Genomic DNA, 14,369 nt, shown 5'->3' with positions numbered 1-14,369 from the left:
CTTTCCAAACTCGCTGCATTTCCAGCAGAGGTGGAAATAATAAAACACTAACAAAACAAAACAAAAAGACCTGCAAGACTGAGGCCAGAACACAAAGGTACATAGGGAATAATATACTTTATTTTGATTTTCATTCGTACGTAGCTCAACGTTCATCAACATTTATATTTGTACATGTGCACTGCGGGAGGTACAGAAGTTTTTCTCGCAGAAGTTTTTCTCGCCGTGGCAGCCTAGGAGGGAACACAGTGGGACCGCCTGGTTTCCCTCCCTCCAGGGTGGGCACCGCGGGTCTGCCTGCGTGACCGGGGAGAGAGGCAGAGCTGGGCTCTCCCCAGCCCCTCGAGAAGCGTGGCAGAAACTCCACCTAACAAGGAAATCGGGAACCTCTGCTTTCAGCAATCGCTGTTAAACTTTCCTTTGCCTCGTGAGGTTGATCTTCGCATAGCTTTGGTACAAACTGTAACAATTTGGAACAGAGCTATGGGGGATTGTGCATTTTGATGATTAAAAAAGTACTAAAATTAGAAAGTTCTGTTCCTCATTCCCAACTGTGTTTTTAGGGTAACAGACGTGATATCTCCATTCAATCACCTTCCTTTTGGCTGGAGTACTTACTAAACATTTCCACAACATTATGGTCCCTATAGGAATTACTCTGAAGGCTTCTGTCCTGTCTCCACAGCAGCTCATGAGATTAGAAAAAAGCTGAGAAAACAGCCTCTTTTGGAGATACCCAGTACCTACTCCCAGCCCTCCTTCCCTTGCCTGATGTCTCACTCGGTGTAGTTTCTACAGCCCACGTCAGTCCAGCTGTCCCTGTAGCACCACTGACCTTAGATACAGTTGTCCCCATACAACCCCCACCCCTGGGGGTGTGATGAGGGGGAGGATGCGACAGGAGGAAACCCACTAATGGAAGGGACCATGCCCCTTTTAATCTCACTTCTGAAATCCTGAATCCTTTCTTCATCTTTGAAAACTAAATAATAGCATGTTATGGTATTAAAACCCAGTTCAGCTTAGTTAACAGTACTTTCTGGAGAGGATCTCAAAATACCAGGCAAGTACTAACGTTAATGAAACGATAAAAAGGAAGCAGGACCCCCTTCAGGTGAGTGCAGGTGGGATAATGCAATGTCCAGAAAGATCAAGTGACGCATCTATAATCACAAAATAAGCCGCTCACATCCCAACTATGACAGTCCGCCTGAGCTCACCTCCATAATATAGTCCATTACTCTCTCAACTAGTGGCCAAATCATACCATTGATTCCAGGAAAGTACACGTTTGTCCCACCATGATGTTTCTCTACAGACATTAATATTTATTTCTAAAAATAGCATAGAATTAAAACAAGGACAGACTATGTTAACTACCAGCAATAAAATAGTATCAGATCTGCCAGTTCTTGCTTCTGTGGCAGGGAACACACTATACAATGTCCTATATAAGCACCCAGTAAAAGACAGAATGTAGGAGACAGGCAAGCGGTGTATGCAGTAGATGATAAAGAAAACATTATCTCCATTTCACAGGTTCAGAAGAGAGGCACAGGAAGGATAAAAAGAACATCCAGTGACACTGGATTGAGCTGGGGATATGGCATCAAAGCACGGACATTTTGACCTGCCCCAGCATGGCATTTCAAGGAAGAAGGAGAGAAGATGAGATGTCCAGACGTCTCAGTGCCATTATTGAAGCAATATTTTGCAATTTTTATTGTAGGGATTCTGGAGCAACAAGGACTTTCCCCCTTCTGTAGCAACAGCCTGGAGGTTCTCCTGCCCCCTTTTTCCCCTCCTATATTTCCAGGTAATTAAATTGTTCAGCCAGAAAGCATGAATATAATGCCAAGAAGCTAGGAATTCTAACACTACCAAACGATAATTGCTTAATCCTTCAGGCCATATTAGTTTCAGCAGCGACTGACCCTCAGCCGGGGATGACAGGGTGCTAACAGCTCCCAGCACAGTGAGTGACAGAACTGGGACATGGCAAATTGCACTTTCGAAGCCTGCAGCAGAATGAGAGCTAGGGGATACGCTTTGCATTAAAAACAGAGTCATGTGCTATATTCTTAGAACAAGGGAGAAGTAGGACAGCCCATGACTATTTCCTTTCTAAACCGTTTCAGTTCGAACTTTTTTCCCTCTTCCTCTCACTCTTCTCCTTTGCTAGTTCTCTAAAGATTTTTTTTGCCTGTAATACTAGTGTAACATCACTTGTATTCTTACGCTATTACAACATCACATATTTGTATTAAATTAAAGGGATTTTGCTAGCTGTGAGTCATGTTAATTGAAAGAGCAGCTTAGGGTGTGACATCTATTGAGAGATGAGTAAAAAGACTGCTTTTTCTCCCCTCAAGTCACTGCTGCAATTGCACCTCAGTATATTATTGCTGTATTAGATGGCTCTGTGCCATACCCATAAAGGCTAAGGCACCATCGAAGCAGCCTAAAAAAAACCTCCAAAAAAATCTGTGCTCGCCTCTCCCGAGTAGCATGTAACATTCCCACCTTGTATGTGCCCACTGCTACCCCAGTGTGAGCTACTCAGTACCCCTCTCACACCTCAGCCAGAAAGGTCTCCGAAATAGGAACCTACCTAAGAGCTTGGGTCTAATCAATGGGAAGAAAAATGCACCACTAGAAGACTTTGAAGAATAATTGAAAGGCTGTAAATAACATCCTGAAAGGGAAAGAACCTAAAGTTTGCCAAAAGGAAACACGTAATTCAGGTTGTCTCGTGGCTCCACCACCTGGGAAAAGGGTGACCTGGATTCCACTTATCAATTTTAGGACTGCTTCTGTATTTTTGCCAGTTACTACTTAGCTAAGAGGACGCTAGAAGTGCTTTTGTTGCTCCCTCTCTCATGGGTCCCCAGAACTTTGCACTCTCTGCCGCACTGCAGCATGGCTTCCCCAAGCAATATTCCCCACGTGGGATATCCCGCGGCCTGAGGCATGGGGAGGGGCCTCTCCTGGGAAGGGAATTTGAACTGGGAACTGAATGGACCCCAAGGTTCCTGATGTTCCAGGCCTTGTGGTAACCACCTGCTATTATATTAAAAACAAGTACCCTTTTACATCACCCTTATAAGGTGTAGGGGCAAACTCCTGCTTCTGAGAGACTATTCATGCACCACACTGAACAGGACATTTCTTCCTGTAATCTAGAGGCAGCCATCTTAGCTCAAGAGAGGTATGAAGTACTTAACATTTCCCATCACCACCAAGCTTCCACCAGGCACGCTATATGTTAAAACAATACAGCGAATAGAGGGTCTGGTTTCCACTCTGAGGAACAAAGACAAGGATCTGCTACCCCAAAACTTCCTTATTCCATCATTACAGTAACGTATTTGAATTCTGGAGGCACGACTAAACTCCAATCTGTTGAATGCCAGTAATCCAGTCTGTTTATTATAAGACTAGCTTCCTGGTGTTGCATATCTTTAAAAAAAAAAAAAAAAAAACAGTATTCATTTCAGCTCACACTGGTTGCCGATATTATTAGTAACGTTAAACTAACTTGCTTTTACTTTCAGAGTGCGCTTTGAATAGATTAGCCTTAATTTGAGAATTACTTTAACAATTAATTTCCTAAAAGAGAGAAGAAAAGAAATCACTCTTGCAAAGCGTTATACCCATATCTATTTTGACTCACAGTGTAAAGTTTCACTGAAGCCATGACATGGTCACAGTGAATTCACTGCAAATGTAATAACCTCAATTTACACAGGGACCAATCTCAGTGGGAAAAAACAACCTTCAGAAGAAAACAGGAAAGAAAACTTGTAGGACTGTCTAAAAATCACCCTAAAAGCATAGGAAATCTGTAGAAAGGATATTAATCTCTAGAGAATGCTACAGCAGAGACAGAATATTCTATTCAATTACATAGGGTGATCTAAACACACATAAAGGTCGTTACAAAACTTCCATTAGATTTTACCTACAGCATAGCCGCAAGAGACTACGATTCAACTCGAACTAGAATTTCGGGCATATTTTTGCATGTTTTTAATGGTACTCTCAACAGACCTCTCCTGTACACTACAGGTTATCTATGGATAAATGCCCAGAAACAAGAGAGGTCACGCTATGAAGTATGTTCAAAAACCTGGAATAAGTTGTATAGCTTTTGTTAAGATTGCAAAGAACATTAGTAACATGGATATCAGAACTGGCCCAGCATTTACAAATCTGCCTGTGATTATTTCTTTCTCCTAAGACAAATTGGAATCTGCTGCTAGGGTTTCTCATCAATCCAAGACAATGGAAAAAGCACTCTGGCTCAATACTCTTAAGCAGCATCTTCCAAGTAGGAAATATAAGCTTTGAAGTGACCAATCAAATGGAGCAATTATGTAGTTCAAAGCTAGCTTTTTGTAGTTTCAGAGAGAATTGTCAACAATTCCTTTAAGTATTTCATAAGAATTTGATTACTGTGCATAAAACGTAAGTTGTTTTAAACCTAATTTGCCGTAATTGTAAGTTATGCAATTAACAAAGGTTTGATATAATGAGTGGTGCACACATCCCAAAATAAAATTATAAAAAGTGATACTTTATGTAGTGACTGTTTATAACTCTAAGTGTATTCTACTGTGAGAACTCTAGTAAATCTCTAAAGAATATTTAAAAGTTATGCTGATAAAGGAATTTATTTTACATATTTCTTGCTTCTCTTTTTCTCTGCAATGCTAAGACTCTACTAGTTGTGCCTGTGCCAACAGAGGTGGGAGACAGAGCGCAGGAGAAACGATGTAAGGTTAGAGGGCCAGATGACAGGTGCCGCTGATCCCTTTTCTACACGTGAGTCCTTGTGCACCACAGCAGCACCGGGAATTCTGCTGACTCCAAGATTTCCTAGTAAAAGCAGATCTGAGAGGCACAACCACCCCCCTATATGATTTAAAAAGAAAATAATAATAAATGCTCATACATTCTACAGTCAACTAAACCTGTAAGATAAGGACTTTATGATGTTAATGTCACTCTATTCAATTCTGACTATACAGTCCTTTGGACTGATCACGTTTAACTTACGTTTACTTAGCCTAACACATCTTGCTCAGTTAATCCAAGCATAAGTTCCTTTCTAAAGGGGACTTCAATGCAGCGTTACTGAAGGCCCCTAATTTAGTCATCTGCTCCTCCGTTTAAAAAGTGCTTTTTAAATATCATCAAAAGACTGCACTTACGCAACAGCCCACCGTAAAGAATTCCACCGAGAAGAAAACAAGAAGGTAAAACAATAGCCTGCCCCCACACACAGACAAACGGCACAAAAAAAGGCCAATAAAGTTTTGTAACAGATTTTACTTATAGAAAAGCCATTCTCTTTTAAACATCATTCCAGAATAAAAAGGTAAGATCTGTTTGGTGTTATACACAACGTGGTCTTACAACTTGGAATGCAAGCAGGTAGAGCATGCTGTAACACTCAGTAGGAAAGGTAGGAGATACCACAGCGTTGTATTTGACCAGCTACTCCTGGTGACTCTTTGTGGATGCTTTCATAATTGTTAGTCCTCCCTGCTTCATACACGTCATCAGTTTATTTTGGAATATAAAAACTGGAAGAGTTAAAAATACACTGAGATATGTTTGGAAACCAGGACCAGTATCTCACCACATAGCAATAGCTCTACTTGATCATTGAAACAAACGGCATCTTGCAGGGGGAGGGGGAAGCTGTCTTGATACAGAAAACTGTTCCATCCTTTTTGCTTCTGCAGTCCTGCATCTTCATTCTCAGGTGTCCTTATTCAGATATTAAACTAGAAAATTACTTGTCGTGCGGTTTTTCCATCATCTTCAGTGCTAATTTTCCAACCATTAGCAAACTGTTTATGGGAAAAAACAAATCACAAGTTCACAAAATTAAACAGTAATAACAATTTGTCAATTCATTATCAAATACTTCCTATGTAATTGATGCATAGAAAACATAAAAAGACATAATTTATTTGAACACAATTAATTAAACAGGAAAAGAAATCTCACTATGGGGTGGTTAAAAAAAAGGGTCTATTGAGTTGTACCTGACACCAGCAATTAACCCTGCAGGCATGAATTTTCCAGAGTTGTAAAATCTTGTTCCCATGATGGCAGTCAATGTTCCAGATGTAACTTAAATGAGAAATTAAAGAGTCCAGTCAGCAGAGACACACATGTGAGAGAGATGCTCGTTCAGAGCTAACGGAACAGAGATAAGTAGTAGTATAAATTAAAGAGTGAAGCAGGATTAACGTGATGGACAAAAAGAGTCACTAAATTGTGTAAACTTCTGAATGCCTTAGTACGTAAAGAACAAATATCTGAAATAGAGTTCTAGCAGACAATACACTGAATACTCCTGTCCTCTCTAAGTTTCTTCGGTAAAACATACTTCTTCAGAGACTGGAAATAACTTACACTACATTGCTCTGGAACCAACTCCTTCCTAGCGCACTAGCAAAAAATCACTAAACCTGTGCATGTAATTCCCCCACTTCTTGTAAGAGAGAGATAGCATATTCTTGCCCAATCTGTAATGCTCTGAGAATTAACTAATTTATATTTGCAAGAGACTTTGAAAAAGTGTTGTACTGTGTAAGTGCTAAGCATTACCAATGCAGTTCAGCCCTGCACTACCTTCTACTCTCTGGGATGAGAGAGTGACATCCATCTTGACCACTTGACATCGAAACAGGAGCCAAGTAGCGTCAGTAAGCCCATAAAACAGAAAGGGCACTCCCTGGAACACCGTATCTCAACGAAAGACCTATTACTGCAAAAACTATACAGAAAACATACTGATGAAATCCTTAGCCTTACCATGTAGCTGCTATCCAGTGACAACAGCAAGACTTGAAAGGGTGGTTAGAACAACAAGCATCCCCTATTATTGCTTCCTACAAGATGGAAGACTGTTACATTCCTACAGGACCCAGCCCGTCTTCAGTCCTAGCGAAGGAATCCTTCCTCCTCAACATCACTTAAATATTGTCACTGGCATCTAACAATCTCATGCAAGCAGACATATACAAGACTGGGACCGCAATCTAGCACACAAGAGAGAACTAAAATATTCCACAAGTATTCAAATGTCCCAAGCTCTAATCAAGAGCCCATATCCAAACTACACACCTCTCATAAATCTAATTTTCTCTAAAACAGTAGTAGGACACACCTTCTCCGAAATTTTAAAGAATGAAAAAAGGAGAAAAAAAGACTCCATACGTGACTGTATTACAAAAGTGTATCGGACTGTCACTCACATTTGGGAAAATAATTTGTCTCAATCTCACTAAGCTCACTGTATTGACAGTTCCAGTTTACTGAGACACACAGTAAGCGAGTGTGCACAGCTTTTGCCCTATCCAGTAAATGTAGACGTGAAAGAGGACTGCACTGCAGGAAATTCCAGAAGTGGAGAGAAAAGCTGGTCCTTTCTCCTTCATTTTCGACTTTCGTGTTGGAGTTAGGGTGCTATATCACAGCTTCAGTGAAAAAATGCTACAGTCAGTGGCAGCTCATTCCCCTGTCTTTTTAAGCATTGGCTAAGCAGCGATTCCCAGCAGATAGCTTCTGAAAGCCCAGAAGGAGGGAAGCTTCAGTTCTGGGAAGAAGAAAACACATCACTGAAGCTTGCTTCTGCTAATTCTCTCCAAGCGTGCAACACCTTTGTAACTCCACACACTTGTCACACTGAAAACGTCAGTCACGACCTCTGCCATTTTCAGCAATGATAAAATAACCTGCTAGGGGTACCAATGGTCTGCAAGGGAATCACTCTTCCTGAAACATTCCAGCCTCCTGCAGGTTGCTGGAAATTGGATCCAGCCAAAAAAAGAAGTTATGGCACATGTTAGTTTACTGTCACTTCCCTTGCAGTATGATACTTCAAACACACCAGTATGAGACAGGTGCATGGCGACAGCCACCAGTTTGGCCAAGTCCAGGGACTAAAACAACTAAAACACGGCTAGTACTAGAAAACCGCGTTGCAATGCGGGAACCATGTCTTCTACAAATCAAGAACGGAGAGGACACAACTAAGACACAAATTGTGGCCAAAGGATCATACAAACAAAATGCGTGCTTGCAAGTATCAAAGTTAAAGCAGTCTAACAAATGGCAGACATCAAGAGCTGCAGGAACCATCTACGCGTATATTCTCAGCCTACTTCAATTGCCACTTACCCTAACTCCTTAGGGTATGAGACTTAAGTTCAAGTCACGTTATTTTGCAAGTGGCATGGGCTTTAGGCATGCACAGGTTAAAGCAACAGATGATCATATGCTAAGCTGTCTCAACTTGATTGTGCCCTGAATGTTGTGTGGTAAATGACAGAAAGACAAAAAAAGACTTTTGGAGATGCATGCCATACTACCTACAAATTTTTAAACACAAAATGCATATGTTATTTTTAGATAAAGAAAGTGAAATAATGGTGTTTGTGCTAGGATAAACTGAAACTCATATGGTAAAAGAAATTGAAACATTTTCCTTCACAACCAGTAAGTTTTTCAGCGTTCAGAAGACCAAACTCTCCTGTTGTGTAACAGATATTCTCCCCTCACGTTGCAGAAGAGGAACAACAATGCAAGCTCAAACTATCATCCAAAGCATTTTATGCTTCTTGCAAAAGGGATGCAGGAAAGCAGGAACACAGTGAGAAATCACTGAGCAAAAACACAAACAAACAGTTTCAAAACATTCTTTAAAAAAAAAAAAAAAAAGCTAAGTGATGTTAACAGTTCCTGTTCCAGGGGAAGCAGTGGAGTTTGACCACTAACCGAGATTTTCACTTAATACAAGTTTAAAGTTCTGATTTGAACTAAATTTATAACACCATCAGATTAACTCTTGTGCAGTGACTTCTGTACCTGTATGTACTCATTTTAAGCACTGAGTTATTTTAGAGCAAATATAATCCCTCATAAATAAAATTCTAAAAGACTTACTCAGAGAAATCCATACATTGTTTGGATTCTGTGAGAGCTGATAGGCACCCAGTCCAGCAAAACTCCCAAAGAGAAGGCCAGCAGCTAGAGATGGGACACTACCTGAATAAATCAAATATACTGTATTTATTAGAAGCCCAAAAAGAAATGTATTCATTTATTCACTTGTTTTGTAGCAGCAATAACAAAAAACATGGGCATTCACTGTTATTATGCAGATTACAGAGGTTTTCCTAAGTTATTAAGATCACGCTAATTTGAACCAAAAACCATGTTCAAATACTCGTGCACAAGATGCAAACAGCATTAGCGTTTAATTCTTTCACAGCAAAGCCATCAATACACTTATGATGCAAAGAGTAGTGAGAAAGGCAAAAGAATCAGTGTTATCTTTGTGAGAAATGAAGCATGCTGTTTCAACAATTTGATCCCAGAATTTCTTGAGAAGCAGTAAAATGGAGGAATTAAATAGCAAAGGTGTAAGATCAGAGAAAGGACACGTAAGCTGAACCGGGTAGGAGGGTATTCAGACAAAAAAGAAGTTGCCAAAGAAGCACGGGGAGTCAAATAAGAGAGGCCCTCTCTCTTCAGTATGCCCGAGATCTGATCCAAAGGTCACTGCAGACTCTGGAAGAAAGTTCTCCGGACTCGCCTAGACTTTGAATCAAGTCCTTAGTATAAACGATAATCCTGAACTGCCTGAAGACAGAAGATACCATACTCAAATTGGTGATTTATAGATGACATCAACTAACAAAGTGTCATGACCACTGGGAACGATGAATGCCCTCAACAAGGCTAACAGAGAATTCAGAATTCACTGATGTTGAGGGTGGTACTTTGTATATTCCATTTCTTCAGGTCACATTTAAAAGGAATGGAGATTGCAAAACTAAGCTGATAAAGATCTCCTCTCAATGTTACTGGAAGGAAGACTGCATATCGCTATAAGAAAATACTCATTCTTCAGTCAGCAACAAGGCAGCTACAATGTTGCTTCAGATCCTGCTGTTGATATAAAAAACAAGAATTAAAGGTGCTAGCACTAGATATTCTTGCACATATGCAAGGGGAAGATAGGCACTCTGGTAAGTGGCTACTCCAGGGCCAGTGCAGTTTAGCAACCAACACATGATAACTACAATTCTTTATGCAAGCTTGGAAGCCCACAAATGGCTATCATATCCTTCAATTTTATCTCAAGGCATTGTTTAAGCAGCTATGGCACATACACTTACTAGGACAACAATACCACCTCTGGCTCAGGAGGTCCCAAAACACTGGAGACCCAGACAATATACTTGCAGGGGGGAGGGAGAAATAATAATAATAAAAAAAAATTACTCTGTGCTTGCTCTGTTCTTATACTCTTCCCTAGGCACCTACGGCCGGCCAGTGACCGTGTAGCTAATTAGATCTAGTTATAAAAGAACAGATTACGCTGTATGGATGAAGGTTTCATTTTCTTTTGGTTCCTCCAAGACGTTTTCATGGTAAGTTATTAACCAGTTTGGGAGGATCATGAAAATACAACGCTTGTCTGTTTTACTTCATTAACGTACAACCAAGATGGAAAAAAGCATCATCAACTGCACATAATCATTAGATTTCAAATCCTTTCCAGTTAAAGAGCCCACCTACTGATCATCACGTTTAACGACTTGTTCAAATACCCCAATCACATCTTTTCTTCTTTTTAACAAGGATAGCAAAATGATCACTCTATTCCACAACTGCATTGACTGCACACTTGCAGATATGTGTTTATGGAAAGCAGGCAGGGAAGAATAAAGCAATTACACTTCTGGACTATGCTCTCTTCCATCATTCTATTTTTTTAAACATGCTTATTCAGTGTTTGTCGCCAAAACCAGCCAGTTATTAGTTGGGATACAACAGGTTTTTTGTTTCCTACAAGTCACTGCACAAACTTCTATTCCCCCTTCAAAAATTCTATGACCTGGATTCTCTTCTTGCCTCAATATGATCCTGTCCTCCTTTCTGGGAAGGGAGGATAGTAGAGATGCTTACTGTTTCCTACTGAACTCAGAGAGCTATGCAGGAAATAACTTATTTAAGTTCTCAGTATTGCCCCTCCTGCCTTAAACTCTGCTCACGGCCCAAAGGACAAAGCAAGGCAGCAGAAAGCAGCTGGGAGTAGGTACTAGTATCTGTGTAGTCAGATATACCGGTAAGCTTCCTACCGACTTCAGCAACGCAGGAATACACCTTCATATCACCAATACTAAGATGGCTTGGGGATTGCCAAAGCAGTAAGGGACAGTACTGCAGCAGTGACGAACCCATAGGTCTGCTGGAGGAGGGCAAAATGATAAAAAGGTCAGGAAGGGGAAGGAATAGGCCAGGGAGTAACCTTATGATGTGTAGTCCGAAATAGAAACAAGCTTAAAGACCAATTTGCGCTGTTCAGCTTTACTTGCAGAAAGGATCCTTCTGAAAACTCTCTCTGCAGCATTTAGTACACTGTTAGTGACAAACATTAAAAAGAGAGTAAAATTGTAAGGGGGGAGGGAGATAACCCTTGCGATTTATGTCATTTGAAAATACAGAACATTTATACAAAGGGCGTGGGGGGGAAGCCTTTCCGAAGCAAATTTCTGTTGGTTCTCCCAAAGAGCACAACACAGACACAAGACACTGGCACCTAGCAGAGAGCAAATTATGGGCTTATCAACCTGAAGCACCAGCTCAAACCAAGAAGCACCACACCCCAACAGAAGCACGTTATCAACACATGGCACAACCTGACAAGCTTTACATCTGCAGGAACTTCGGGACAGGGGGCTTCTGTAAGAAGTCATCAGCTTACACACATTTATTTTACTGGAAGGGAGGGACAGATCCACGACAAGCCACTTGCACACCATACCTGCTTTTGCATAGCCAATAAGCCCTCCTGATGCCACCAGGGCAGCATAGCCAAAGCCGAGCCAGTCCACGGCCATGCTGGAAACTAGAAGGAAAAAAAAAAAAAAAAAGGGAAGAGGGAGGTATAGGGGGGCTATCTTAATTTTAGTAAAATAAGGAAACCACTATTTTGCTACAGGGAGTGTTTTCGCGAGCAAGGCCTGCCTAAACCCTAAACCAAGTCTAAGAGCTGAAAATCGGTTTGTTGGGAAGGCAGCGCTGAGGCCGACGGGTCTTAGGGCTCAGCCTCAGCGCCCCGCCGGGCTGAGCACCCGGGCAGCACTCACCTGCCCGCCGCCTCCGCGCCGCTCCGCTGCAGCCCGGGGCGGAGCAGGCTGCGGAAGGGGAAGCGAGCGAGTAACGCACCGCCCAAAACTTCCCTTTTCCGGCTCGTTTGGAGGGGAGGCAAAAAAATAAAATAAATAAATAAATAAATAAAGGAGGCAGAGTCGGGTGCGCCCCGCAGCCCTGGGCCTTGCAGGAGAAAGTGCGGGGGTCCCCTCTATTTAATGCCGGCAATTTCCCCCTGCCCCAGAGGTGGGCGTTGAGGATGTCCGAGCACAGAGCAAGCCGGGGTGCCTGCAAACGAGGACAAACTTAAGTGTAAACGAGGTTTTGCGGCTGCTTCAGTGAGGCAGCAGAGCTCCTTTGTAACTGTACTTATTTCTGCCCAGTGCATCCTGGTCCTCTAAATGAAGCAAGGGTTCAGCTGAGAATTTGGGGTTGGGTTTTGGTGTGGGTCATGTCTCCAGGCAGTCAACAGGCTGTCTCTAGCTTTGATTAAGAATTCCAGTAGAACCTGTTTTTTGGAAAATGTAGGTTATTTCTATGATCCTCAAAATACAACCACAGCTAGCCCAACAGTAAATGAGTCAGAAGAAAACATCTGGCAAAGAAAATGTTTTGCTTTTTTTTGTTTTTAATCTGGAAAAAAATGTTGAGAGATGTTTAAAACTGTCTACACAGATTTAAGCTAAATTCTTTTTTTTAAGCATGGAAACTGGCTTTCTTTCCCTAAATGGTGCTGCATGATTTATTCCAGTTGGCAGAGCAGTTACCCACCACGTACGTTTAACCAAACAGAAAGAAACAGTAGTGCTCCAGCCGTGTCCCTGAGCTGGGTTTCAGGGCTTCTGTAACTCCCCATAGCAGAGGGCACATACAAAACATCACAGCTCTGGGACTTCTGCAAAATGCAGCTTGCTTTAGAACACACGGGCGCTCCCATCTTGTATGAATTAGCCTAATGGTCAGTGAGGGGAGTGTTTTAATTCCCTGCTCGAACTAATTGGTTTAAATATAGATCTCCTCTCCCAGAGAAGTGCCTTAACCAACACGTATCTAAGCTATACTGGGTGGGTTCACTTTTCTGTCAAAGCTGCGGGTTCACGTTTCAATGGGCTCTGTTTGGTAATCCAGTCCAGGGGTTCCCAAAGAGGGGGTTATAAAATACTTCCCTGAAAAACAGGAGAAACCCACAGCTGCCAGAACCACTGAACTCACCTGAGGCTACCCTTAGAGGCTGCTTGCCAGCCTGTCGTTTGCAGCCACGGCTCCATCTACTCACTCTACCGGTGTCATCCACGTTCACCCTGACACAGGAAGGGCTCTCTCCCTGCTGACTTGTCCTCTCTCTCTCCCTGCCCTGCTGTCTCCTCTCTATCATTCCCTGAAAACAAGAATGGAAAATGTTCTGGAAAGGAAGATGTGCACAAGAGAAAAAAAATTGCCAACTGCTGGTTAATAGTTGGACATTCACTCAAGGTATACAAAACATGAGTATTTCTGTATTTCACTGTAAAAGCTGTTGTCTTCCATGCCTCCTGCTCAGCTCACTAATTGTTCTGAGTCCCACTATGAGATGCATAATTCCTTGCTACTACCCAGGGTGTTAGATTTACACAGATGTCTACCATTTATTTATTAAGAGTCGAACACTTAGAACCAGAACTCTGGTGTCCAGAACATGGACTTGTTGCTTCTTCATCTTTAAGATAACGTGCAGACTGGACTTTTCCCGGTGCTCAGGCATGAGCTTGTTTCTGTAAATCGTGATGTTCATGGCCATAAGCTCATATATTTAAAAACTCAAACAATGGCAATTGTTTGAGTAGTAGCAGCCATTTTGTCAAGCAGAGAGAAAATAAACACTATAAAATTGATATCTGAAAATACTTTACAAAGCTTAAATAAGAAAATATTACAAGTCCTATACACCACGGGAGCCTACCTGTCAATTAAAAATCTGTTTATTTTCCTGTCAAGTCTACAAACTGGTTTAGGTCCTGTATTATTTGCCTGTGTTTGTGTACACATATATTCAGAATATTACTAAAGTTCAAAGCTATGTAAGTTTAAATTAAGGTACAACTGAAATCTCTTTATTGTTGAATTAAACTAACTCCTACAGGGGGTTGTGATCACCATGTGAATAAAGGAAACGGCCACACACAAGGTTTACGGACATCTACCTTCAG

At 41.5% G+C, this 14,369-nt stretch overlaps 1 protein-coding gene across 1 annotated transcript; it reads right to left on the bottom strand.

Annotated features, from left to right (window-relative positions):
• Positions 1 to 5,311: 5,311 nt before the first annotated feature.
• On the bottom strand, positions 5,312 to 12,674 carry LOC104146078 (transmembrane protein 14C). The gene is made up of 5 exons (XM_068931819.1): positions 12,180 to 12,674; positions 11,855 to 11,938; positions 8,965 to 9,066; positions 6,057 to 6,144; positions 5,312 to 5,858 (listed from the first exon to the last, which is right to left on the bottom strand). Exons 2-5 carry the CDS (start codon positions 11,928 to 11,930, stop codon positions 5,801 to 5,803), a joined length of 324 nt encoding a protein of 107 aa, XP_068787920.1. The 5' UTR covers positions 11,931 to 11,938; positions 12,180 to 12,674; the 3' UTR covers positions 5,312 to 5,800.
• Between the last annotated feature and the right edge of the window lie 1,695 nt (positions 12,675 to 14,369).

This window comes from Struthio camelus, chromosome 2 (assembly GCF_040807025.1).
Source record: "Struthio camelus isolate bStrCam1 chromosome 2, bStrCam1.hap1, whole genome shotgun sequence".
NCBI lineage: Eukaryota > Metazoa > Chordata > Aves > Struthioniformes > Struthionidae > Struthio > Struthio camelus.
The sequence above is the reverse complement of the archived record's forward strand: the minus strand, read 5'-3'. Positions and strand labels throughout refer to the sequence as shown.

What these genes read in the sequence shown, in the direction of transcription:
- LOC104146078 (XM_068931819.1), bottom strand. Translation starts at nt 11,930, where the DNA reads ATGGCCGTGGACTGGCTCGGCTTTGGCTATGCTGCCCTGGTGGCATCA. An exon ending in TATTGGCTATGCAAAAGCAG is followed by an intron (nt 9,067 to 11,854) that starts GTATGGTGTGCA and finishes TGATTTATTCAG; the next exon opens with GTAGTGTCCCATCTCTAGCT. An exon ending in GGGTTAATTGCTGGTGTCAG is followed by an intron (nt 5,859 to 6,056) that starts GTACAACTCAAT and finishes TCCCATAAACAG; the next exon opens with TTTGCTAATGGTTGGAAAAT.